Below are 26,657 nucleotides of genomic sequence, written 5' to 3'. Positions count from 1 at the left end.
CCGGACAACTGTTGCATATGCATCAGTCATTGACTGAAATGTCATTATGTGGCATAAGACTGTATACAGTTCCGGCGAAACCATAATCTCTTTCGAATATAATAATACACATGGGGGAATGCATTCCTGTTATAGTTTTCTTGCAGATAGCATTTTTAGAGGCCTCTGCCACCCTACTCAAATCTGCACTTGATACTCTAGGCTTCTGTCATCCTAGACTTCCCTTCATCAGCCTGGGAAGCAATTCCCCTTCCTTCTCTCCTCCATTGAATCCCTTGTTTCCATGAGTATCACGTTCTTCTCTCTCTTCAATTACTTCCTTATTTTTAGTGATTCACATGCACCAGTAACTTTTTCAAAATGGGTATTGAAAAATACTGTGATTCCATCCTAAAGAACAATTGGTATTTGAGCCAGGTATAGAATTCTATCTTGGAAATGATCTTCCTTATGAGAGTTTTAGGAACTTCTCTACTTGTTACTTACTCTCTGTGTTACCATTGAGAAGCCCAAAGCTATCCTGATTCCTGTTTCTTTGTAGATGAACTCTATTTCCTTCCTAATTACTGGGTACTTTCAGAACATTTTCTAACCTGATATTCTGAAATGTCATGATTCGCCTTAGTGTGTTCTCTTTTCATTACTCATGCTGAGCTTTCAGTGTGCACTTTATTATTAATTAAACTCATTTGTTCCCTTTTACCTCCACACCCTTCTTCTATCTCCCTGCTATAAAATTATCATTAAAGTAAAATAAAAATGAAAAAAAATATTAAAGTATATTTAAAATGTGCCTTTGATTTGAATGTATCTTCATGAACTGTATGTTTTGTGTGCATGTATTTTATGTAATTGGTATCATATCACAGTGATTCTTTTCACTGAACCCTGTGTTCTTAAAATATCTTATATGCCACGTGTACACAATATTTGTCGCTCTGTGCTACATAGGATGCCACAGTACATACTGCCACATACTACTCCATGGTATACATCCAACATTTTACCTATATAACTTCCCAGTAATGGACCTCCAAGTTGCCTGCAGCTCCCCACTACCATGAAACAATGCTGGAAAGAACATCCTTGCACCTGTCTCAACACATCTTTTAATCTGGCAATGTGAGTCTTTTGGTTCTAGGAACATTTCTTATATTTTTGTTCATTTCTTCCTTTCCATTTCTCTGTTCTTTTTATAGAACTCCTATTATAGTTGAATGTTGGATCAATCCTATTTTGCTGTACTATTTTCTAGGTAATTTCATCAAATGTATATTCCAAACACTTATCTTTATTATATTCTTATATTTTTACATCTAATGTAAATTTACTCTTAAAATGAATGTACATTTCACATTAATTCCAAGAGCCCTTAACCTCTAAATGTTTTTTAAATATTATTGGCCCATTATTCTGTAAGTGAAATGATTTCTCTTCTATCTCTGCAAATATAGTTTTTTAAAGTTCTCTTCTACTCCCTGCATTGTTCATATTCCCTCAATTTCCTTTTTTCTATTATTTTATTTCCTGTCCTTCTGTGTTGTGCATTTTTCTTCAAATGCTGATGATCCCTAGCTGTGTGTTCATATTTAAGAGAATGGCACAAAAGCTCATTGGCAACTCTGTATGTATGCCTGGAGCTTGTGGAATGGTGAGTGTAAGGGGATGACTAGGAGCCCCCCAAAAGATGTGTTCACATCCTAAGTCCTGGAACCTGTGAATATTACTTTATTTGGAAAAATAATCTTTGCAGATATAATTAAGTTAAGGATGCTCAGATAAAAGATCATCCTAGCTTATCAGCATGGCCCTAAACCCAATGACAAGCAGCCTTACAACAGCAAGGCAGAGGGAATGTGCCCAGAGACACTGAATAAGAGCAATATGATCACGGAGGCAGAAACTAACGTGACTATAAGCCAAGGAAGGCCTGGGGCTGCCAGAAGCTGGAAGAGGAAGAAAAGCACATCTCCTTTAGAGCCCTTGGAGGCAGCACAGCTGTATTAGTCCATTTTCATGCTGCTGATAAAGACATACCCAAGACTTGGAAATTTACAAAATACAGACATTTCATGGACTCACAGTTCCACATGGTTGGGGAGGCCTCACAATCATGGCGGAAGGTGAAAGGCACGTCTCACCTGACAGCAGGCAAGAGAAGACAGCTTGTGCAGGGAAACTCCCCTTGTGACAATCACAAGAACAGCATGAGAAAGACCCACCCCCATGATTCAATTACCTCCCACTGGGTCTCTCCCACAACACCTGGTAACTGTAGGAGCTACAATTCAAGATCAGCTTTGGGTGGGGATAGAGCCAAACCATATCAACAGCCCTGCCGGATTTTGGACCCATACCTTCCAGAACTGCAAATGAATACAGTTTCTCTCACAGTTTTAAGCCACAGAGCTATGTAATTAGTTGCAGCAGCCATAGGTAATGAATACAGTGAGTCTCACCAAAGGTGATGAAGTGAGTATCTGTTCCTCTGGTCTTCCCCAGATATCAGTACAAAATCTGTTCCTCCTCTTCAGACAGACAGTTTCCCCAAAGAGGAATCCTCTCGACTCCTACCAGATTGCTATGTTTTTAAGAGTCAAGCAGGAGAAGTGGGCTGGACTATGCACATTCAGTTTGTACTTTCATTTAGCCCTACTCTTTTCAGTAGAACATATCAACACCAGCCTCGAGTGTGCCTGACCGTACCATTCCAAGCTTCTCTGATTTCACATCTAGAGATTAATTCTCCTAACTTTTGCTAGGGTGGGGTTGGGTGAAGCAGACATTTCTCAGAACTGCCTGGAGGTTAGAGTGGGGTGGAACAGGAGTCTAATAATCCTTACAAGGACCTTCCATCAATCCTTCATCTTGTTTTCAGCACCGTGTCTTCCCCAGCTCTCAGACCTATCTGGTGTCTAATTCCTGAGCCTTTCTAGGGCTCCTCAAGACAAGCAGTTTGCTTTTTTACTGGTATTCCCCATTTTAAACAATTAAACTTCAGCTTTCCTACCACTGTCAGTCGCCAACTTTATGTTCAAAACTTTTGTTGACATCGCTGATCTCTTATCATGCCTCTTGTTCTCTTTGTCCTTGTTCTCGTCTTAAAATTTATTTTCTCTGTTAGTGATCAGGAAATGATCAACTCAGTTCAATCTGCCGTGTTTGAACAGAAGCGCCCCCTTCTAAATTTTCATTTGAAGAATGTACACCACTCTTACAAAAAGTTCAGTTTTGCTTAGAAAAATTAAGAATCTACAAAGTATATCCCCATCTCAGCTATCCTAAGATGTTACATTATAATTTCTTCACACTCTGTGACAAGTCCCATTTTTTCATCTTTGCTTGTGGTGTGATGTTCCCCTTCCTGACATGTTCACTCCCATCTAGTCTATGTAATCCTACTACATATTTCATAACCCAAGCAAAATCCCAATCCTTCACGTAACTATCCCTGATGACTTCAGACTGCATAGATCTACTCTTCCACAAAACAAATGACTATACCTTGTCTAAGTCAATAAAAGGACTCCCATTCTCTGTTTCACTCGTTTGTATCATCTTCTTGGCAAAACATGTCTCTTGAGGAAAGAAACCACACCTTATACTTTGTGTGCTCCTGGCGATGCTTACCATGGTATGGGACACCAAATAGTTGCAGATTTGCATAAACTAATTCAAGCCACAAATATGAGACTTGAAGCCCAATACACTACAGAGTAAGAAGCTTCTGAGAGAAAGCCTATGTCTAATTCAACTTTATTTCCCTAAAAAGCAGCACAGTGTTTGACATCTGTCTCTGACTGCTGAGTTACTGAATGAAAGCATGGATGATAAATGAATGCTCACTAGATACTGAGTTCAGTGTTGTTTCTGATGTCAAGACGTTTTAATTCCTGAGAATAATCAAGATTATTAGAACGATGGTTCACTACCACATTCCCAGCATCTAGAAAGCATTTGGCACAGAGGAACTGCTTGGTAAGTGTCTTCTAAATGAAGGTTAAATGAGTGAATATGCATGAGTCAGGAGGCATTAGTTTACAGTTAGCAGTCAGCCAATGAGTTAAGAACAGAGAATCATCTGGCTCACCCGGAAAGCACTCCCAGGACTAGGTTGAGAACAAAGAAGGATCCGATGATGATGAGGGGGATGAAGTACAGCCAATTCCAGGTGGCTCCTAAGGCATCATTGGTCTGAAAGAAAGAAAAAATGGTTCCTTAACACTTAAAGCCATCTTCCATAAGTAAAACTTACATTCCTGCAGCTTCACACAGAGGGTGACGTGACAAGTGCAATGTAACACAATTCAACGCTGCCTCACTCCATTCTCAGTTTGGTATTACCATGAGTTAGCTCACAACCTCCCATGTACGTGAAGAACAGAGCATTAGCCTCACCAGAATATTCTGAGTTGGAATAGTCTCACGTGCTCGCTTAGCACACGGGAAGACAATGCAGAAAGGTCTGATACTTTTCCAAGGTCACACAAACAACCACTGGTTTTGTAGCATTGGGGAATGTGGGTTCTAAGGCTTTGCACATGAAATTGAGGAAATTCTCAATAAGACAAAGGCAGGCTGTGCCCAGTCTATTCCATGGAGGCTAGCAAAGCCCTTGACAGGGTTGTTGGGAAGAAATTTTAGGGTCTTCTGCGTCTTCCTCAGCCCTTGACCCGGGCTCAGCTTGCTTTCTTCCATCACAGTGCAATAGTACAGAGCTGGCCCAGACCTTGTCCCAGCAAGGCTCTGGCCAGAACAAGGAATAAACCTAGATTTGAAGGGTGATCGCTTGCACTCTCTCTAATGTTAACACTCAGTGAATGAATAAATGCCTGCAAATTCATATTCTGGATTCTCGAACCATGAATCAGATGCAAGACCCTTGCATGGGCCGGGCGCGGTGGCTCAAGCCTGTAATCCCAGCACTTTGGGAAGCTGAGGCGGGTGGATCACAAGGTCAAGAGATTGAGACCATCTAGGTCAACATGGTGAAACCCCATCTCTACTAAATATATAAGAAAAATTAGCTGGGCCTGGTGGCGTGTGCCTGTAATTCCAGCTACTCGGGAGGCTGAGGCAGGAGAATTGCCTGAACCCAGGAGGCGGAGGTTGCGGTGAGCCGAGATCACACCATTGCACTCCAGCCTGGGTAACAAGAGCGAAACTCCATCTCAAAAAAAAAAGACCCTTGCATGGAGAGGGATTGAGGAAGAATTATATCTCATGACTCAAAGGAAGCAATTCTTAACAGAATGTCTTATTAGAACCTTGAACTAGAGCTTAGGAGTATTTTGAGAAGTCCTCTAGCAGTTGCACCACTCAACTATGGGTTCTCAGTGTTCTTGACTCCTCCTCCCCCGACAGCACCTCCAAGTCTTTCTAAATAGTCTTCCTGAATTGCATTTCACATATGCAGCGCTTGAAATCCCCTCAGTCCCAACTCCACTTTTTCACACACAAACTTAAGATCCATTTGAAACTTAACAGATATTTTATCTCTATTTCACCAGAGAAAGAAGGCCAAAGTCAAATGCCATGCCTAAAACTCACATGCTAAACCAGTAAAATTAAGATCGGAACTCAGAATTTCTATGGCAAAATATTTCTTGTCCCTCTAATTTACCTCTTCCCCTCTCACTACTAAATTTTAAAAACATATTTTGATTCACTGTCTTCACGCTTCCTGTGGACTTCTGTGACATTCTTGTTTTCTCCCAAATTATCTCATTTCTCTCCGCCTCCCATTCAAATATACCAGTCATGGCACCTATCACTGTAGTCACCCAGTAAAAACAGCTTCTTTAACTTTTAAGTTCAGGGGTACATGTGCAGGTTAGTTATATAGGAAACTCACGTCACAGGGGTTTGTTATACATATTATTTCATCACTCAGGTATTAAGCCTAGTACCCAATAGCTTCTTGATCCTCTTCCTCCTCCCATCCTTCACCCTCCAAAAGGCTCCAGTGTGCTGTTCCTGTCTCTGAGACCATGTGTTCTCATCATTTAGCCCCCACTTATAAGTGAGGACATGCAGTATTTGGTTTTCTATTCCTGTGTTGCTTTGCTAAAGATAATGGCCTCCAGCCCCATCCATGTTCCTGCAATGAACATGTTCTCATTCTTTTTTATGGCTGTATAGTGTTCCACGGTGTATACGTACCACATTTTCTTTAACCATTCTGTCCCTGATGGGCATTTAGGTTGATTCCATGTCTCTGCTCTCAGGAATAGTGCTGCAGTAAACATACGTGCTTGTATAACAGAATAATTTACATTCCTTTGGGCTGTAATCAAACCCAGTAATGGAATTGCTGCGTTGAATGCTAGTTCTGTTTTACTAAAACAGCTTCTAAGGCAATCTCCTTTCACCAAACTTGTGTCTTTTGTTTTGCCCCTACGTTATTTAGAGAGAGATCACTGCAACTGAAGCAGAATACAAATTAAAAATAAACAAAACACTTTCTGAATGGGAAGAAACAGATGCAGGAACCTGACAATTTCAGTGTGTAAGATGGAGCTCCCTGGTTCAATCAGGTCTCGTCAGTTAAATGCAATCAGGGAAGACATGGGCCAGACCTCAGAGGAAACTGTTCCTGCATATTAGTAGAAAGATGCAGAAGAACTAGATGCCAAGAATTGTTGAGGGTTTTAATGGAGGTAGGGAGCCGTTTTCTCTGAGATAGTTAAGACATGGACCTTCCCCATGAGCTGAAAAAATGAACTGCAATGATCTTTGCATAGCTAGCTCTGGGTTTAGTCATGATTATAAATCAATCCTTCCATAAGGCTGGCTAGCTTTGATAGTTCACCCGTAGAGCTGCGGATTAACAGGGTTTATTCACTCTATGGCTTAGTCAGTGGCCAAACCCCACCACTACCCCCAACATTCCTTGGCAACAAAAACCGAGTCTACACCGAGCACCCAGATAGGACTTGGTTGCCCATAAACATTAGCAGGTATCAGCAACAGCAATGATGAAATTGTGACTGTTAAAACATTTTTGTTCTCAAATAATTGAGCTACAGTTTGAGAGTGGCTGAGAGCTGGGTGACTGCTCACAAGGGATGCTGTTAAGGAGGATGGCCAAAATGACATTGTTCTCACTGCTAGAGATTTGTAAGAAGTTAATGTGTTTTGTGGAAAAGGGACTTCTGTAACCAAAACAATCTGGGAAACACAGCAGATTATATTTTCTTCTGTGCCTGTGAGAAGATCCACACACACAAAAAAACGTTATTTACCTTGTTTATTCTATCATTTCATAATCGCTTCTGACCATGGAATCCTCATTTTCAGAGAAAATCTAGTAACACATCAAGGAATCCAGTCTATGAAAGGTAGGAACTAAAGTGGGCCAGAACCTGGAATGAATCAAACACCAGTGACGAGCACTGTCTTTTAAATCAGCATTTTGTGAGTATGTTTTGGTTTTGCTTCAACCTATATTCAGGCAGAAACCTTAACTGTCTGCTCATTTCTGTATCTGGCACCTAACAAAGGGTTTGGCCCACATAGACAGTTGACTAATCAAAAAATGTCCACAATTCTAATAAGAAGATTCTCCTCTTAAAAATACGCCAATACAATTCATTCTGATAGCCCCCTCTCAATCTGTAGAGATTTCACTGAATTGCTGCAAACGTCACCCACCATGGTGTTGGGGCCTGCTGGATGCAAAAACGGGATGGGAACTAGAAGGAGAAATAGAATAGCTGGGAAGACACCAGCACCAGCAAGGCCCTGGGGGTTCTGAAGATGACTGACAGCTTTAAAGATTCTTCTGGAGAAAGCAGCTTGACAACTCCCCTAGATTATTCACACGCCTTTTAATAGGCTTGCCCCCCTCCACCCCAACACCTTGCTCCTCTCCCTCCTGTTCCATCCTTCCTGTCCAGGCGGCCTCCACTCTCCGTGCATGCCTGTCTATGGGTCAGTGACACACCCAGTAGGACGAAGGGACAGACCTCAGCAGGAAGCAGGCAAGAGAAGAAATGCACGCTTCCTCCTTCAAAATGGCAAGGTTCTTTCTGATGCCAGTTAGGGCTTCAATCTCCTTCTGATTCATCAAAGGAGATTGAAACAAAATTGTCCAGTGTAGGAGAGACGACTCAAGTGTCCTTTGAGATGAGAAAAGCAGCAGCATTCGACAGCTCAAGGCAGCAAGTGCCCAGAAAGCACGTGAAGCAGGGGTCGGGGTGAAGTTGCCAGTTCAACAGCAGAGTTGTGACTGTTTTCTCGCTTGTGGTACGCACGTGTCTGTCTCAGCAGGAGGTGCAAGAGAGAAGGGTTGCCTGTGAGATGGAGAATCACTCATTCTCTCTCTACAGCATTCCCACTTGTGACACAGTGGCAGTTATCGCAAGCTCCTTTCATGTGAGACTTGCACTCTATTTTCCCCAGTGACAGCAACTCTTCCTTCAGGAACACCGGACAGCCATGCTAAATACTCCAATCAAGATCCTGACCCCAGAAGAACCTTCACAACCCAGAACTCTACTGTGGAGCAGCTAAGGGAAACCAGGGACCTGCCTGCAAAGAATGCTGCCCAGAGAATGCCAGCCCCTCCATCCCACGCCACTCATGGAACACCTACCATAAGTCAGGCATCACAGAAGAGCACTTCTGTTTGGCCTCTGTCCTCTTACATGGGGCACTGAGGCTCCTCCCATCTCCCAACATCCTCCCCGCCCAGCCCTCCCCTAGACTGGCATGCTGGCTGCTCTCCATCTTCCTCACCTGCCGATCCCCTGAGTGACACACACATGCACACGTGCACATGACGAGGGTGATGACAGAGAAAGCAGTTTGGGGGCGGTGGCCCACCTGCACAGGAGCGCTCAGCAGGTACCAGTCCTGACATTGTAGGAATGTATTCCTTTGGGAACCTGACTGATGGGGGTGGTGAGCTCACCCACTCTCTCTGTAAACAGGCACACATGGCAATTATCACATTAATCTCCAGGGAGTTGGGGAAGATGCCACAAGGTGGGGTGGGAGGAGCAGGATTGGAGAGAAAGATGGAGGTAGAGCAAGCAGGAGGAGAGAGGTCCCATGGTTCCCCGGAGCTGAGGCTATGGAGACAGGGCCCAGCCTCGTCCTCAGAGACAGGTCTCTAACAGGGTTCCCCAGGGCTCCACGGAAAGCATGCTCCCTGTCTGTGCACCCTCTTCACAGAGCAGCTCTGTGAATTGCTGATGATTGAGTTGGGGAAGCTCTAACCAGGGAGGCTGAATTGCCTGTAATTGAATGTGTTGGGGCTAGGAGTAAGGCAAATGCTGATTACATGGTCCTTTCGGAAGCCAAGGGTCTCTGGGGAACACCTGCTCCACAGGCTGGCAGCAGCACCTGCCAGCTAGAGCAGGGCTGGCCTAGGCAGGGTTTCCTCCACTGCGGCACTCTGGCCCCTGTGGACAGAGAGTTCTGTGTGGTGGGGGCCGTCCTGCGTGTGCCATAGCAGATGCCTGGCCTCTACCCACAAGATGCCACTAGTACCTCCCCAGCTACAACAATCAAAACTTGTGAAATATCCTGGGGGGCAAGATGACTTTTGGTTAAGAACTGCCAGACTCAAGGCTCCATCTCAAGGAAAGATCTTTGGCTTCATTAATTATTAACTGGGCTCAGGTCAGGAGAGAGTTGGAGCAGCCATCGTAAGCTACCAAAAGGCCAGGCCATTCGTCTCTGCAGATGCATCTGTCCAAAGCCTCTGCTGACCACCCTCAGGGAAAGGAAAATTCAGAGAGCAATGGGTGGCGAAGGAAAGAGGCTGGGAACTGATTCAACTGCTTCACACCTTCCCTCACAGCAACACACCCTCCCTAGGCTCCCATTTCCTCCAGCACCAAGTGTGACAACTCCTGTCCCACCCCAAGACATGGATTCCATGTCTTGGAGCTGAAATGCCATATTTTTTATTCAACACATTCATGGGCTACTTACTGTGAGACAGACACTTTTCTAGGTTTTCAGGATAAATGATGAGCAAGACATTCGCAGTCCCAGCCCTTTGAAACTTGTGATCCAATGGGGGAGACACAGATGAAGCAAGTGAGCACACAAATGTCACTCTAAAGTGCAGTCAGGGCCATGAAGAGAGCACAGGGCCCTGGGGCAGGTGGGCCTGCACAGGTCCAGGAGGTCAGAAAAGGAAGCGCTGAAGCTTTCAAGGAGAGCAATCACACGGGAGGCTAAGCGGGGAGAGCGATAGCACGGGAGGCTAAGCGGGGAGAGCGATAGCACGGGAGGCTAAGCGGGGAGAGCGATCACACGGGAGGCTAAGCGGGGAGAGCGATCACACGGGAGGCTAAGCGGGGAGAGCGATCGCACGGGAGGCTAAGCGGGGAGAGCGATCACACGGGAGGCTAAGCGGGGACAGCGATCGCACGGGAGGTTAAGCGGGGAGAGCGATCGCGGGAGGCTAAGCGGGGAGAGCGATCGCGGGAGGCTAAGCGGGGAGAGCGATCGCGGGAGGCTAAGCGGGGAGAGCGATCGCGGGAGGCTAAGCGGGGACAGCGATCGCAGGAGGCTAAGCGGGGAGAGCGATCACACGGGAGGCTAAGCGGGGAGAGCGATCACACAGGAAGCTAAGCGGGGAGAGCGATCACACAGGAGGCTAAGCGGGGACAGCGATCGCAGGAGGCTAAGCGGGGAGAGCGATCGCGGGAGGCTAAGCGGGGAGAGCGATCACACAGGAAGCTAAGCGGGGAGAGCGATCACACAGGAGGCTAAGCGGGGAGAGCGATCACACGGGAGGCTAAGCGGGGACAGCGATCGCATGGGAGGCTAAGCGGGGACAGCGATCACACGGGAGGCTAAGCGGGGACAGCGATCACACGGGAGGCTAAGCGGGGACAGCGATCACACGGGAGGCTAAGCGGGGAGAGCGATCGCACGGGAGGCTAAGCGGGGAGAGCGATCACACGGGAGGCTAAGCGGGGACAGCGATCGCAGGAGGCTAAGCGGGGAGAGCGATCGCAGGAGGCTAAGCGGGGAGAGCGATCACACAGGAAGCTAAGCGGGGAGAGCGATCACACAGGAGGCTAAGCGGGGAGAGCGATCACACAGGAGGCTAAGCGGGACAGCGATCACACGGGAGGCTAAGCGGGACAGCGATCGCACGGGAGGCTAAGCGGGGACAGCGATCGCACGGGAGGCTAAGCGGGGAGAGCGATCGCACGGGAGGCTAAGCGGGGACAGCGATCACACGGGAGGCTAAGCGGGGAGAGCGATCGCACGGGAGGCTAAGCGGGGACAGCGATCGCACGGGAGGCTAAGCGGGGAGAGCGATCGCACGGGAGGCTAAGAAACTACCTTGGCTGAGACAGCAGAAGCCAGAAAGGCAGTGAAAAGGTTAACTATGGAGGTGGAAGAAAGAGGGAGAAAAAGGTTAAAATGAAGACATGCCAAGAAGTGCGGGGCATATAAGGGGAAAAGGAGAGCGGGGAAAGCCCTCTCAGAATGAACTGCTACTACCTTGCAGTGGCAGCCCCACCTCAGAGCTGTGTGTGGATGTTAGGCTGAAATGCAAGTCATAAAGGTACCCCCTGACTTTTTCAAAATATGTATCACTGAACAGCCAGCCTTCAGATAACCCTAAGACCTTCCTCATGTCCCTTCCTGGGCACCCTAACCCAACCCAAATGTAACATCATCCCAACTTTTAGAACAATCAGTTAGATTGGCCTAACTGGAAATCCCACCTGAATACTTCCCTGCATGTGCTGAGCCAACCACAGGATTCAGCCACCAAGAACAGCCCTCTCCCACCCTGCCCCTGCCCTCCTCCATGTCCAGCTCTCACAAAGGACATGGCAGGTTCTGTGGCACTCTTGTCCAAGTCTCATCCCCCTGCTGCTATATAAGTGTTGGCTGCTTATAACTCACACTTGCCTCACTCCTGCACCCTTTTCAGATGCTTGCCCTTGACTGACAGACCAGCTTCACCTAGAATGTGATTCTGGACCCTGCCAGTGATGATGAGGGGGTGTAACAGATAACTACCTGATGCAGCAGTATCAATGGCCCAGCCCTTTTGCCACTGGGTAAGACAATTGCTGTGGTGTAATTCACACTTTGGGCTTCGCATGGAAACAGGCTGAGTTTTCCCCTTGACTATCCTGCTTCCCTCACATACCTACAGGTAACTCCTAAGAGCAGTCCCTCATTAAATCACTGCCACAAGAAGCTTAATTTCATGTCAGTTTCTAGGGAATCTGATTTAAGGCATTGGATTAGGGTTTTGACTGACCATACAAAGCTGGCAACACCCCTTCCCTCAGTCACACCAGTTGGATGCTGTTCCTGCCTCAAAGCCACTGTATGATTCCTCTGACCACACCCACATTTTAGGGAAAGGATACAATGTACAGCATACCCCACAAGTCATTGTGCAATTAAATGCCTGTAACAGGTTTCCTGCAGACTAGGAAATGCAGTCATACTCTTGGAAGAGGATGATGAGAACAAGTCATCCAACTCACCATTCCACAGGAGAGGAACCTGAGGCTCAAGGAAGCCAAGCAACTTCCCTGAGGATCCAAGCAACTTATTGGCAGATCTGGGGCCACAATCTAGAACCAAGATGGGTCAGCTTCTTGCAAACCCTTGACTCTTCGTGTCTGCTTTAGTTCCAGAACTCTTAAAAGCAATTCTACCCATACTATTACCACCATCTAGAGCAGAATGAAAGACAGGACAGTCACCACTAGGATCTTGTAGCAAGAAAAACAAAAGCTGTCTTCTCAGCCCTCAGGCAAGAGACAAAGGTGGGGAAGCACGGGAAAGAATGAGAACCTAGAGCTCCAAGTGAAACACAGGCACCTGCTGTCACCCAGCCAGGAGGCTGAGCCCATCAAACCCAGGAGCAGGGCATTTCACTGTAACTCAGAGCCCTGAGTATATTTAATAAACATATAAACAATCTCTCAAAGCAGCATCTGGCTTAGCCAGGGGCCGTTATGAGTAATTAAGGCTCCTCACACATTCTGGTCATTCCAAACCCTCTGGACTTGATGCAGCCACCTTCTCCTCACTGTCCAGATTGTCAGTGATTGTCACTGAGGATGCGGCAGTGCCTTAGTCTAGAACCAAAAGGACCTTGGAGAGCAACTTTTTATTTGGACATTTCACCACCTATTCTTCCCCTTCTTTTGCCAGTGGGAAAATGTGGCAGAGTCAGTTTGGCAAAGAGGAGTAGCACAGGAAGAAACCCTCCTCCACTCAACCTACAAGCAGCCACAAGACATACCGAGACCAGGGTTGGGAGCTCTGGCTGGGCAGCTGCAAGGGCAGGCATGGCCCACCCCACATGTGGGCAGCCCTCACCACTGGCAATGGGCAAGCAGGTACCCGTGTGTGAGTGAAAACCCATCCACACTCCTGGGAGGGCAATTCAAGAGCAAATGGTGGTGGCACAGAGGACTACAAAGGCTGCTGTGGCAGGATCTGCAAACACGGGCACCTCCAATATGAGCAGGATTCATGGTCCTGCTGTGCTTAAAACCTCTCTGGTTAAATCCTAGTAATTCCAACGTCGATGCCATGATGTCTGAACTCTGACACAGAAGCCCAATAGGGAAATACCAGATCCTCTAAAGAAGGTCTTCTTGTAATGGCTGGGGTTGATCTGGATTACACAGGGTTTCAATATTCTATTCTCTCTAACCCTGTGCATGACTGAAAATTTCTGTAATAAAACTTAAGGGTTTTTTCCCAAAATAAAAGTAGTTTATTTAGATAGTTCTGGGTCATGGGTGAATTTTAGGAGAAATCCTTTTTTAGTCAAAACAGTAAAAAATGTTATTAATAATTGTGATTATAACCTGTGGGGGGAGTGAGGGGGTAGAAATAAGTTATTCTTAAAAATTATTTTTATACTTTGTAACTTTCACATGATAATAAAGTATTGTTTTAGGGTTTGAAAAAACAACGATTATTAGAAAAAAATTGAAAAGAAGGCCCTCTGCAACTGCAGCCCAGGGTGCTGGGAAGGCAGATGCTCTGGGGTCCAGGACAAAGGCAGCTGACCCCGTGCTGGGCCATCCAGACTGGCATCCCACTTTGCTCTGGGAAAAGGCCAGTGTGTTGCTCTGATATCAACTATCACGACCGTATGCAGATCAGCCAAAGCAGGTGAATTTAAGACAGGTTTAAAGAGAACATGCCCAGTGGTGATCAGCTAAAGCGCATTGCCCCTTTGCCCCTTCTACAGGGCTTGCTGATGAAAGACTTGTATTATTTAAAGAGGGGCAAGCACCAGAAAGGGCTCTGAGAGCAAGAGGGGAGGTGAGTATCAGAATGGCAAGAGTATAGGAGGCTTAATATATCCTCTACTGTGAACGTTTTGTGCAGTGCCCATCCTATTCCAGAAATAATTCCAAGGTAACCAGTCTTCAACCAGTCCCTCTGATTCTCCACTTTGTCCTATGGTTGTCAGAGATCAATCCTTCTGGTCACCATCATTTATTGCTTTTCCTGATTTTCACCTCTCTCCTTCCACTAACGAATCACTATTTTCCATTCAGTCAAATATGAGTACTCTAACCATCATCTTACAGATTAGAGAGCTGGAAGGAGTCACAGCATCTTGCACAAACCCCTCATTTTACAGAAGAAGAACCAAGGTTCAAAAGCCAAGTGACTGCCAAAAGGTACTCCATTCACTGGTTATGGAAGGAGAACCAGAATGCAGGGCTTCTGACCTCCAATCCACTCTGCACAGCCCTTCTGTTCTGTCCACTCTGTTTAGCACTCAATTATATACAGCTCTGCTCCCTCTCATTATTTTGTATGTAATTAGCGTCGCCTCATGATCTCATTTGAAAGCTACCTGAGGTTGAAGATCATGATTGTCTCTCATTTCCTCTGAAGGTTAAGATCACTGAAATCAGACCTGCAAACACTGCCACTGAATGAAGATAGGAGCAAGGAGAGAGATGTCATGCAAGGCTTCCCAAGACTGCACTTTCACCCAGACAGGAAGTGGAAGATGGATTCAGTTTGTCCAGTCAACAGAGGAAGATATTCCAAGGAGAGAGAAAGAGGTGGAAATGCTAAGGCCGCAGAGGATTGCCTTTGGTGGCAGTAGGCAAGGCAAGGTGAGACCTGAAGGATCAGGTCACAGAGGACCCTGAATGTTGGTATAAACTGTTCAGATTTGCTCAGTCCCCATGAACTCTTCCTCCTTTCTTCTCTCTCCTGCCTCCTTACTCCACCAACTACAAGTCCTCTCATACTTGAAAACACTGCTAAGCTGCTATAAGGCTTCCCTTAAACATATCATTCTACTTCACTCCAGAATTCCCCCATAAATTAGGCACACCTCACAGTAGCATACATATTCATTCAGCGCTTTTGAGTGTGTACTCTGCACAAGATGAATGAGAAAGGAAAACAGTTCTTAAGGGCTTTGCTATCCATAAGAAGGCTAAGTCATCAGTACAAATACCTGTAATAGAAAACAGAACATTAAGTACTGCACTCAGGCATTTATTTGCACTTATTTACAGACCTTCTTTATATGTGTTCTGTCTCTTTTACATATTGGTCCTCCATTCCCATTAGGGCTTAAAGACAGAACTGCATCTTTATTTCTGTGTTCACTCTACCAGTGCCTAGAATATTACTCCACAAACAGGAGATTCTCGATAATGCTGTTAGTAATAGGAGATTATAAACCTGCTCGCATTATTCTGCTTTACAAGCCTATATAAGTTTCCTTCTCTGGAAAGAAATATATCACCTGTAAAATGTCATCTCTGTTGACATACAGCAAGTGCACTTAGCCAATTCAAATATTCAGCACAGCCTATAAGAGCAGAAGCTCAAGAAAAAAGCCAGTTTTTTCCCCTTCTTTTTTGCTCTCATTCTTCCCTACTCAATGAATTCTGAGCAGACGGTGAATTAATTTATCATTGAACATCTCTGTTTTAATTAATGATTGTGTATCAAACACTATGTAAGACTGCTTAGCCTCATTGGTTTCCTGAAGAAGCCCCGAGACAGTTTCATTTATTCTGTGGCCACAGGAAACACTCTTATTCCTTAATAAAAACAGGTTGAAAGCAAGGAACCATGGATTGTAAGGGTTTGTATCTCCGAAACCCAAGACAGCATTGATGGAAGTCATGGTCAATGAGTCTACATCAGTGTTGGTGGAGTGATAATGAAATGTCAGTCCTATATGTCCGTGCATCACCAGAAGGCCTGAGGGTAGGTACATGGGTGAGTTTCTCATAGCACACTGAGCGACAGGTGTGCACAAAATATTCTCGCCTGACCTCTTTAACAGACCTTGGGGACAGTCGGTCCTCAGGCTGGTCACCTCTACTTGTAACTAGCTTATCCACTTGCCCCAGTGCCAAATAATTGTTATTAATAGGAATCGCCGTGCCAGGCGACCATCTGTCAGGGACACTGATGCCGAATGCCTGCCCTGAGCAGGTGTCTGTATCAGACAACTGATGTGATACAGGCACCTACTCAGACCCTGTATTTCTCACTTTGCTTCTCCTCTCTTTCATGGACTCTAACTCAGACCCCAATTCTGCCACTCCCCAACCTCCTTCTCTTTTCTCATCTCTTGATTTGTACTCTCTTATCCATTCTGCTGCTGCCCTCCTAGAAATTCATCTTGGTTCTCCTCTTTCTCCAAAGATACATAAAGTTCATTCCAAATGAGTATTCCCATTGGTCTGGGCACAACAAGGTTGAAGCAAAACAAAGATAATAAAGTAATCATGTTCATTGTTTCTCCCATCTGAGAAGCATCAGGAAGAATCGCCGTTTACTTTGACCAGACTTTGCATAGCTCTGTCTGCCGTTCATTAGGGTGGAAGGTATGAAGAGCAGTGAAGATGCGAGAGTAATACAAGAATGCACATAAGCCGTCGGAGGGCAGAGCCCACCTAAACCCTCTTTCTGGAAGTATGAAGAAAACACAATTAAAACATCTGAACATTTTCCTGTCACTTAGATCCTAATGCTCCATGTAACAGAGGGGAGAAAAATAATAACGGTTTCCACTTGTTATATGATAAAGCAGAATCTACCAATTTTGTTCTTATCCTTTCCTGGGCTCATCAGAGATAAGAGTGATGGACCATCTACTCTAAGCTGGACACTGGACCAGGTGCATAGCATACGTTAATCATCACAACCACATGCAACAGGGGTGCTATTGCCATGAAGTGTATTAGTCTGTTCTCACACTGCTATAAAGAACTGCCCGAGACTGTGTACTTTATAAGGAAAGAGGTTTAACTGACTCACAGTTCAGCATGGCTGGAAAGCCTCAGGAAACTTACAATCATGGCAGAAGCCAACGGAGAAACAAGGCATCTTATTCAAAAGGAGGTAGGAAAGATAATGAATACCAAATGTTGGAGGAACTACCAACACTTATAAAACCATCAGATCTAGCAAGAACTCACTTGCTATTAGGAGAATAGCACGGGAGAACCACCCCCATGATTCAATCACCTCCACCTGGACTATCTCTTGACAGGTGGACATTGTGGGGATTATGGGGATTCCCATTCAAGATGAGATTTTAGGTAGGGACACAGCCAAACCATATCACAAACTGACCATGAACAACAATACAACCCAAGCTCAGAAGGCCAGGACATGTGCCCAAGCTCCCACAGTAAGCCTGCTGAAGATTCGGAATCCACGCCTAGCTTGGCCTCTCCTCCAGAAACTACAATGTAGTGCCTGAGGTAGAGGGCAAGGGGGCTGGAGATAAAAACAACAGTGTTTTAACTTAGAATGTATTTGAGAAGGGAGTTATGGAGGCTGGTATTTGCAACAGCAATATCAGTGGGAAAAAAGTCATTTTTAATTTTATATTGTAATCCTATTCTAATGTGTGTTGTGTCAATTCCTTTGATATCTACATCCTAACTTGGCAATTTCTTCTCTGCTCTGGATGTCAGATAAGGTTGGAAGGCTGTCACAGCAAGTTCCCTGGCTACTTGTACAACAGCCATTCTGTTGCCAGGGAGATCTTGTAAAGTGGGGCAAGTGATTCCCAGGCACAGCTGGCTTCATTCTTCAAAGCAGGGGAGAGTTGTCATTTCTAACCAACACATCTTGCCCTGTCTCTCCCTGGCTCAATACCCTGCAATGGCTGCCCACGCCAAATCCCTTACCATGACTGACCCAACCTCACCTCTCTAGCTCATCTGTCTTTCACAGCATCTGCCTACCTGTATACCAAGTCACACAGCCACGCCCAACTTCTTGCAATTTTTTTTATTTTTATTTTTTGAGATGGAGTTTCGCTCTTGTTACCCAGGCTGGAGTGCATTGGTGCGATCTTGGCTCACTGCCACCTCTGCCTCCTGGGTTCAGGCAATTCTCCTGCCTCAGCCTCCTGAGTAGCTGCGATTACAGGCACGTGCCACCATGCCCAGCTAATTTTTTGTAATTTTAATAGACACGGGGTTTCACCATGTTGACCAGAATGGTCTCGTGATCCACCTGCCTTGGCCCCCAAAGTGCTGGGATTACACGCGTAAGCCACCGTGCCCAGCCCCGCTTCTTGTAATTTTATGTCACGTTCCTACGTCTACACTATTGCTCAGTTGTCCCCACTGTCTGTAATGCCTTCCCCAACTTTTCCACCTGAAAAGCCTTTGCTCAAACCCTGATTGAATGTTACCTTCACTAAAAAGCCTTCCCAGAGTCAGTCACTCCCTTATGCCCTGCACTGAATCCACCATACCACTTAACTGCACCATCATTATTGTGGGTTGGAATGTTGTTCACTTCTACAAGACTTCACACCCCCAGGAACAAGGAGCAGGCTTGATTTGTCTGTTTCTGGCTCAGAACCCCAACTTAGCTCTCAGTAGGTGCTCAGCAAGTGTTTGTTAAACGAATAAACAAATAAGTGAATAAACTGAATGTATGGCTCCAATTAAATCTGAGGCAAGCAGAAGGGACCAAAAAAAAAGAAAAGAAAGAAAGGAAAGAAAACGTGATTAGAAAGATTTCCCAAAGAGTTAAGTAAGTGCCTCGGGTTTTTTTCCCCACCACTAAAATGGTAAAAACTAGTAGATTATTAGAGAGGCTTTATCAGGGATTATCACTTAATAAGCCCTTTCCAGGTACATCTTGCCACAAAGAACTTCTAATCCTCCCTGTAAGAAGAAAGGCTCTATCACTCTCATCTCTGATAAGCTCAGGAAAGGATTAAAACAAAACTGGTAGATTCTGCTTTCTCATATATAGCTATAGTCTCAGCTGTGAAGCTGGGTCTGGGAGACAGAAAAGAGAGACTTACTTTGGGAGGCCAAGGCGGGTGGATTATGAGGTCAAGAGATCGAGACCATCCTGGTCAACATGATGAAACCCTGTCTCTACTAAAGATACAAAAAATTAGCTGGGCATGGTGGCGCGTGCCTGTAATCCCAGCTGCTCAGGAGGCTGAGGCAGGAGAATTGCCTGAACCCAGGAGGCGGAGGTTGCGGTGAACCGAGATCGCACCATTGCACTCCAGCCTGGGTAACAAGAGCGAAACTCCATCTCAAAACAAAAAAGAAAAGAGAGACTTGACTCAACACGAATGTGGACTGTGGTCCTTGTAGAGTCCCAGACAGACTGAGGAACTCTCCCTGATTTCCAAATAACAAGAGAAAACCACCTCTCTCAGGGATGGGGGTCATATCGAAGAGGGGAGCGGGCAGCCTCTCTGAGGACGGTTCAGAAAACGCAGCCTCTTTGTTGATGGGCATTGTTGGGAAATGCTCTGTTAATGCTGACAGCACCAGCCCCATGGCATTTGGGCCTGAAAGTGACCCTGTTTCTCTAGATGGTAAGGCTGAGCAAGGCTAAGCTTGAAACTCTCACATCCTAGCCTGAGAGTTCTCCCTTCTTCAGCTGTGTCAACCAGAGACTGTAAAGCCTCAGTCCTGACAATCCCCTCCCTCCTCCAAAACAAGTTTCATGGTCCAAATCCTGGCCATCCATCAAGTCCTTTCTTATATTCCATTGGGGTTTACTGAGTCTCTGACAGCCAAGTAGGGCTGCTTCCCCCGACTGGTTCTCCAAGGGCTTTTCAGGCCTGCTTTGGAATTCTCTAATGCCCACACTGAGGTCCAGCCCCTATCCATTCTCTTGACAAAATCCTGGAGATTTATTTAGTCTGGAAGATATCAATTTCTTTAGCCCAATTCTGTGATATTCAGCATCAGGTCAAAATATATTAGTAATGAGAGTCAATATGTTTTGGAGTAATTACTATACACATTTTGCCTACATTATCACATTTCTTCTTCTCGGTAATCTGCTGAAGCAGACACTAAAATTATAATCTTTTCCTCTGATAAGGAAACTGAGGCATGGAGTGGTTGAGTAACTTGCCTGAGGTTGCACAGATAATGATAGGTCAGGACTATATCCCTAGCAGTCTGATCCCAGCACTCTTAACCAATATGCCCTGTACGTGGTTCAGTATCTGAAACATAGTCAAGGCTCCACAAACATTATATTAGTCTCACATTAGATTAGAATCCACATATTATTATTTAAATAGGTTAAGCTCAGTTCTCCTTATTCAATTCTTGGCAAAGAAAGAAAAATAAATGAATAGGTCATTATTATTTATATTCCTGTCATCTAAATATTTTACTTGTCGTAAGGAGTCAGTTACATACTCTTTTAAATCTCTTATTATTTGCAAGTTATTACAATTCTTATCACCCCACATAATAATTACTTATTTACTGTGTCTTTTGTATAGATCTGTGAACTCTTAGAAGACAAGGTTTTATGTTTCTCTGGATAGCTAGTATCCAGCACAGTGTCTGACACTGAATAGGTACTCAGTAAACATCTGTTCTATGAATGGATGAATGAGCTAATCAAATAATTTAAAATAAAAATGGAGAGAAATATTCCAGCCACAACCAAATCACACCGGACCTAGAGAAGTGGTTCTGAGCATGGCCCCTTGTCAGAAATGCACTTTCTTGGGTCCTGGTACAGACTCCAGATCAGCATGCTAGGGGGAACTCAGCAATCTGTGTTTTATTATTTATTTATTTTTTAATTGCATTTTAGGTTTTGGGGTACATGTGCAGAACATGCTAGCCATGTGCAGAAAGCAGAAACTGGACCCCTTCCTGACACCTTACACTAAAAGTAACTCCAGATGGATTAAAGACTTAAACATAAGACCCGGCACCATAAAAAACCTAGAAGAAAATCTAGGCAAAACCATTCAGGACATAGGAGTAGGCAAGGACTTCATGACCAAAACACCAAAAGCATTGACAACAAAAGCCAAAATAGACAAATGGGACCTAATCAAACTCCACAGCTTCTGCACGGCAAAAGAAACAGTCACTAGAGTGAATCGGCAACCAACAGAATGGGAAAAAATTTTTGCAGTTTACCCATCTGACAAAGGGCTGATAGCAATCTGTGTTTTAACAAGCCCTTTAGGTGATGCTTGCTAAAGTTTGGGAACTACTGGTCTAGGAGAAAGTAAGAAATCTGCCATGAGTAGCCTTAGCTGCTATGTGGATGTATTATATCTAGGAGTAAAAAAAGAGGGAGAGAGAGATCTGAGGAAAGAGAAAGCCTGAGGTTGAGTGGGGAGGAGGAGAGATGACAGAAGGCTGTGCAGAGAGACGCAGAGGGAGGAGAAGAGGAGTGGGTGAGAAGGAGATTGATTCACCTTACAGTTCCCTGCAAATGAAATGGGTTCATGATCTCAACTGGGTGCTGCCATAGCAACAGGTACAGCCCCTCCCACTACCCCTTCTCAAGGATGACCAGGCATCCGATACACCTACGCTGAGTCCTGAACCCTGCAAAAGGATTTAAGTTTCAGGAGTTGGAAAAACAGATGGGAAAGCGTAAAGGAGAATCTTCCCACATGGGCTCTGGCCCCTGTGGGGCTCCTGGAAAGGCTGCTTTATAGCATAAAGGCAGAAGAAAGCTTTTCTGTCTCAACTAGTGGTGAAGACATACCTGGCTGAAAGCCAGTGTAGAAGTGCTGGGGTGTGTCCTCTGAACGCTAGGTCATACCATAACCAAGGCTGGCTAGGATGGCACAGCTGCCCTGTGGGGCTCCTTGCTGGAAAGAATGATCGGCTTATGAGAAAAAGGAGAGAGCCCAATGTAGAGGCAGAGTTAGAAGCAAAGGGAGGCACAGCGAAGTGGGGTTCAGAGAGCAGGGTTACTCCAAAAGCCAGGTGAGGTGACGTACCTAGAGAAGGTGAAGAGAAGCAGAACTCATATACAAATTCAAGGTTGGAGGCTCTGATAGGAGAACAGAGTCTCCTGCCTCTATAGGTAGGTAATAAGGAGGCAGAGGCTCACAGCATTGTCACTGCCCTTTGCTGGAGCTTCCAGGGCACCCACAAGGCAAGCACACACCTAACTGGCCTCCCAAATAAAGCCAAGATGGGGACTGCAAGAGGAGGACATCGAGATAAGCAAACTGCACAATGCTCCATATGTTCGATGGAAATAACTTAGTAAAAGTGCATTTACAGCCAATTAGACATTAAAAGTAAGATATAATTGCTGTTGCTATGTTTGTTTCCAAGAAGAAATGTGTTATGATTAGACTAACAGGCTAGTGTTAGAATTCTGAGCAAACTGCATGGAAGATAGTCTCGCTTTCTCTCTTGCCTCTTGAGAGAGGGAAGCAAATGAGAAAATGCTGAATCAATCAACTATGGCTGTGTTCAGAGTATCTGCCCTCAGATAATCTTTGTGCAGCCTTGACCCCTTTTGCAGGGGAGGGGAGAATGTGCTGAGAGATTTCTCATACCTGACTTCTTTTAATCCTCATAATGACCCAATGAAGTCATCATTATCACCCCCATTTTACAGAAGAGCAAACTGAGCTTAGAGGCGTGAAGTGGCACGAAAGCCATAAAATGGGGGCTGGGATTCAAATCCACGTCTGCCTGACTTCAAAGACCATGCACATTGACCCACAACAAAGGACATGATCTGTCCACATTAATGGAAAGGGGTATGAACTGGTGGGCCATGAATTACCCAGGGGCTGTGATGCCTTCTCCAACCTCAACTGGGTATCTCTCACTAGACAGGTTATCTCTACAAGACATCATAGGCTAATGGAAAAACCCTGGCCTCACCTCTTTCTTCTTAGTTCTGTGACAGTGGGTAAATCCCTTAACCTCTCCATGCGTCAGTTTCTCAGTGTGTATAACGGGAATGTTAATCCCTATCATGAAATAGCACTTTGAAGATCACACGCGAAGTACAGTCTGAGACCGGGCACGGTGGCTCATGCCTGTAATCCCAGCACTTTGGGAGGCTGAGGTAAGCGGATCACTTGAAGTCAGGAGTTCGAAACCAGTCTGGCCAACTTGGTGAAACACCATCTCTACTAAAAACACAAAAATTAGCCAGATGTGGTGGCAGTAGCCTGTAATCCCAGCTCCTCAGGAGGCTAAGGCATGAGAATTGCTTGAACCTGGGAGGTGGAGGTTGCAGTGAGCCGAGATGGTGCCACTGCACTCCAGCTTGGGTGACAGAGCAAGACTCCATCTCAAAAAAAAAAAAAAAGAGACAACATATATATATATAGTCTGATAGTTATTAATAACTCCCCTGTCCACCCCTCTGCCTATGATGGTATTCACTGTCAGTTCACTTCTCTGCCCCTCAAATGCCCCATCTCTTCCTTGCATGCATTAGAAACAATGTAGCTAAAACACTCTGCTCAAAGTATGACAAGCAGAAAGCATTCAACAAGTATTAGCTATGGTGGTAAGAATGAATTTGAATGCCCAGAGTGGATACCATGATATTACACTCAGGTTCTGTTTTCAGAGCAGACACTCTTATTCCCCAGCTGCAGCAAACATATACCACACACAGCTGCACCCTTCCTTGGGAACTGCCCGTGCCTCGATGAGAGACACCTCTGAAGGAGCATCCAGTCCTGGGGGTGTGAGTGAGCCTTTCCTCTGTTCAACTTTGGCTTTTTTGCATCCTCAGGTGTATCTTCCCAAAGCACACTTCGATAGACGTTCTGCGTCCAATGCCCTCATGCAGAGCTGACTTCCAGGAAAACCCACCTAAGACAGTACCTACATCTTACAGGGTGCTTGGTAAAGAGTAATTCATAATAGTAATAATAGTCTCCAAACTCAAAAGACTACAGTATTGTTTAAGCAACTCCTGGAAGCTTTAAAAAACTGTTGGCTGGACTGTGCATTCTTTGAGGAAATGGATTGAGTCCTGAATGTCTTTATGTTTCCTCCAAGCGCCCTGTAGACGGCAGACGCTCCGGAAACATTTGACTTCTACAGGTTCTGTTTCCATTCAGCCCAGAATCAAATCAATCTGCACGGTCCAGGGGGTACAAATTTCATTTCCACGGTGTTGACACATGTGGCTCATAACTGGAACACACAGAGGCTCAGCAATAAGGAACTTTATATATGAAATCCCTCTGACAGGATAACTTTGTAAAAATGCGCCACAGAAATCACATCAGGAAGTGGGTTATATACGGGCTATAACTGTTAATTCTTTTAAAATTAAATACTTAACAAAGCTCACCTCTGTAAAGTCAGTGTTACCAACCTGACTCCAGCATCCTAGCCAGAGGGGCATAAGCTCCTTGGGGGCCAGTTAATCCCCGGCAGCAGGCTCCTTTTAACACCTGCGCCCACCCCATGCCTCGACCAGGGTGACACAAAGAGCCAGTGGCAGCACTTGAAATAAAAGCCAACTCCCTTATTTCCAATCCTGTATTCTTGGGTTACTCTGTATCTTCTATAACTGGCTCCTCTAGAAACGTAGGCTTAGAAGAAAAGAGGAAATACACAAGCATGGCTCAGTCCATGCAAAGAAACAGGCTAGCTCCCCACTCCTGCTATCCCTCAGTGATATTTCTGTGGAGGCTACAGGGTGAAGAGAAGTTGAGAAAAGAGGTGTCATATGAAGAATGTGTAGCTCCCAACATTGTATCAGCCTATTCAATTCAAGGTGAATCTCATTCAGTCTGAAGCCCTTCACTGGGGCTACACTGGCAGGAACTATTAGACCCTCAGACAGATTTGTTGCTTTTACCCTGGTCTCCTGCACTTCATGCACTAACTCTGAAATCCCCTGGAAATCTGAGTTCCAGTGGGGTCTTGAGATCTACTTGAAACGTGAGGAAATCTGATCTCCCTGGGTCTGTGGAGCCTTCCAGGGGATCTAGGAAATCCCATATAGATCACATGTCTCCCAAGAAGGATCTATCAGTGCAAAAATGTGATCGAGCCTGGGGTTCCTCAGCTCTCTACTTTCAGCTTGCCAAGAGGGAGTAAAATGGGCATTTTGCCAGGTGAGCTTCAGTCTGATCTCTGAAAACTGAAGATCTATCTCCTTCTCCTCCTACTCCCTCAGGTGCTCCAGGCCTTACTCCACACTGACAAGCACCATCTCACTGAGGGGGCAGGCAGGAGGTCCATCTCACCACCCAGCCATACTGCAACAATGCCCCTTCCATCTGGGAATCCAGCCTGGGCACTCCCTTGGAATCCTGAACACATTCCAGGCACCTCTCTTCTTACTGAACACCACCTATGCTCAGAGCAGGACACGGCTCTGAGCAGAGAACACACTGTGAGGGGACACCTCTGATCTCAGGCACCTTAAGATGTCTTCAGAGAGACTGAAAAGTACAAGGATTCAAGGCATAGCAAATGATATACAGACAAGAAAAAAAGACGTTTAGAGAGGGGGATAGGGCCTGAAGGCTTAAGTTATCCTACAAGACTTTCTCAAAAGAAGTCACCGTGGGACCTGAAACATTAGAGCTCTTTCCAGAGTAAGTCTACTCTCAGCCAGAGGTCTCCAACATCAGCCCAGACTAATCAGCACACAGCCTGGGCTGTGGGACTACCTATAATCACCTAATTAACTGAGGATCACGCACCTGGCTGGCAGCTCCACCACCCGGGGCACCAGGCCGAGAAAGTTCCCCTATGCAGCTATGCAGCATCAGGCCAGGTTTGTTTGTTCTTACAGAGTAGGCCTTCAAAGAGCCCTGGGGCTGAGGGTGACAAACCCAGGGCTCCTGCCAGCCAGGCCTTCCAGCTGCCTGAGAGCAATTTCAGAAGGTGCTGGCCAGGCTGGCCTGGGAGGAATGAGGTCAGAGTCAGAGAAAACAACACTTGGGAGGTAAGCAGAGCTCGAAACCAGTGCACATGGAAAGCCTGGCACACGATATACAATTGACAAATGTTTTCTTTTTTTTTTTTTTTTAAGTTACAAATATCCTGAATACTTTAATGGATTTTCTAAAATAAAGGTATTCTTTAAAACAGCCTCAGTACAATAGTCAAATTCAGGAAGCCAACATTAATACAGTATTATTATCTAATCTACAGGCAAAGCTGGCTACGTAATTGTGGGGGTGCCTAGTGCAAAATAAAATGGAGTTCCTTGTTCAAAAACCACAGGGGAAAACATATCACTAAAGGTACTCTAATAAAAAGCTTTTCTCTTTCTTTCAGAGTCTCTGTCTAGACCTGTCACAGCACTTTTTATTTGTTTCTGCCACTCTGCCTCAGGCACAGGGACAGTTGTGGAGCAGTGCGGACCCTCAGAACTACCACCTAGGGTCCCTGACCGCTACTTGGTGGTTTGTGCGGGAGGACTCCGCTTGC

The 26,657-nt window shown here is 45.4% G+C and overlaps 1 protein-coding gene across 21 annotated transcripts in view; it reads right to left on the bottom strand.

Moving 5' to 3' along the window:
• CACNA1E (calcium voltage-gated channel subunit alpha1 E) overlaps positions 1-26,657 on the bottom strand; it is a 515,845-nt gene that overhangs the window by 158,237 nt on the left and 330,951 nt on the right. For all 21 annotated transcript variants that reach the window (XM_054247624.2, XM_054247625.2, XM_054247623.2 and 18 more), the window contains one exon: positions 4,091-4,194. In XM_054247624.2, the coding sequence (XP_054103599.2) occupies positions 4,091-4,194 (104 nt within the window). The remainder of the gene's footprint in view (positions 1-4,090; positions 4,195-26,657) is intronic.

Source organism: Callithrix jacchus, chromosome 18 (genome assembly GCF_049354715.1).
Source record: "Callithrix jacchus isolate 240 chromosome 18, calJac240_pri, whole genome shotgun sequence".
Lineage (NCBI taxonomy): Eukaryota > Metazoa > Chordata > Mammalia > Primates > Cebidae > Callithrix > Callithrix jacchus.
This window is presented reverse-complemented; position numbering and strand designations above follow the sequence as displayed.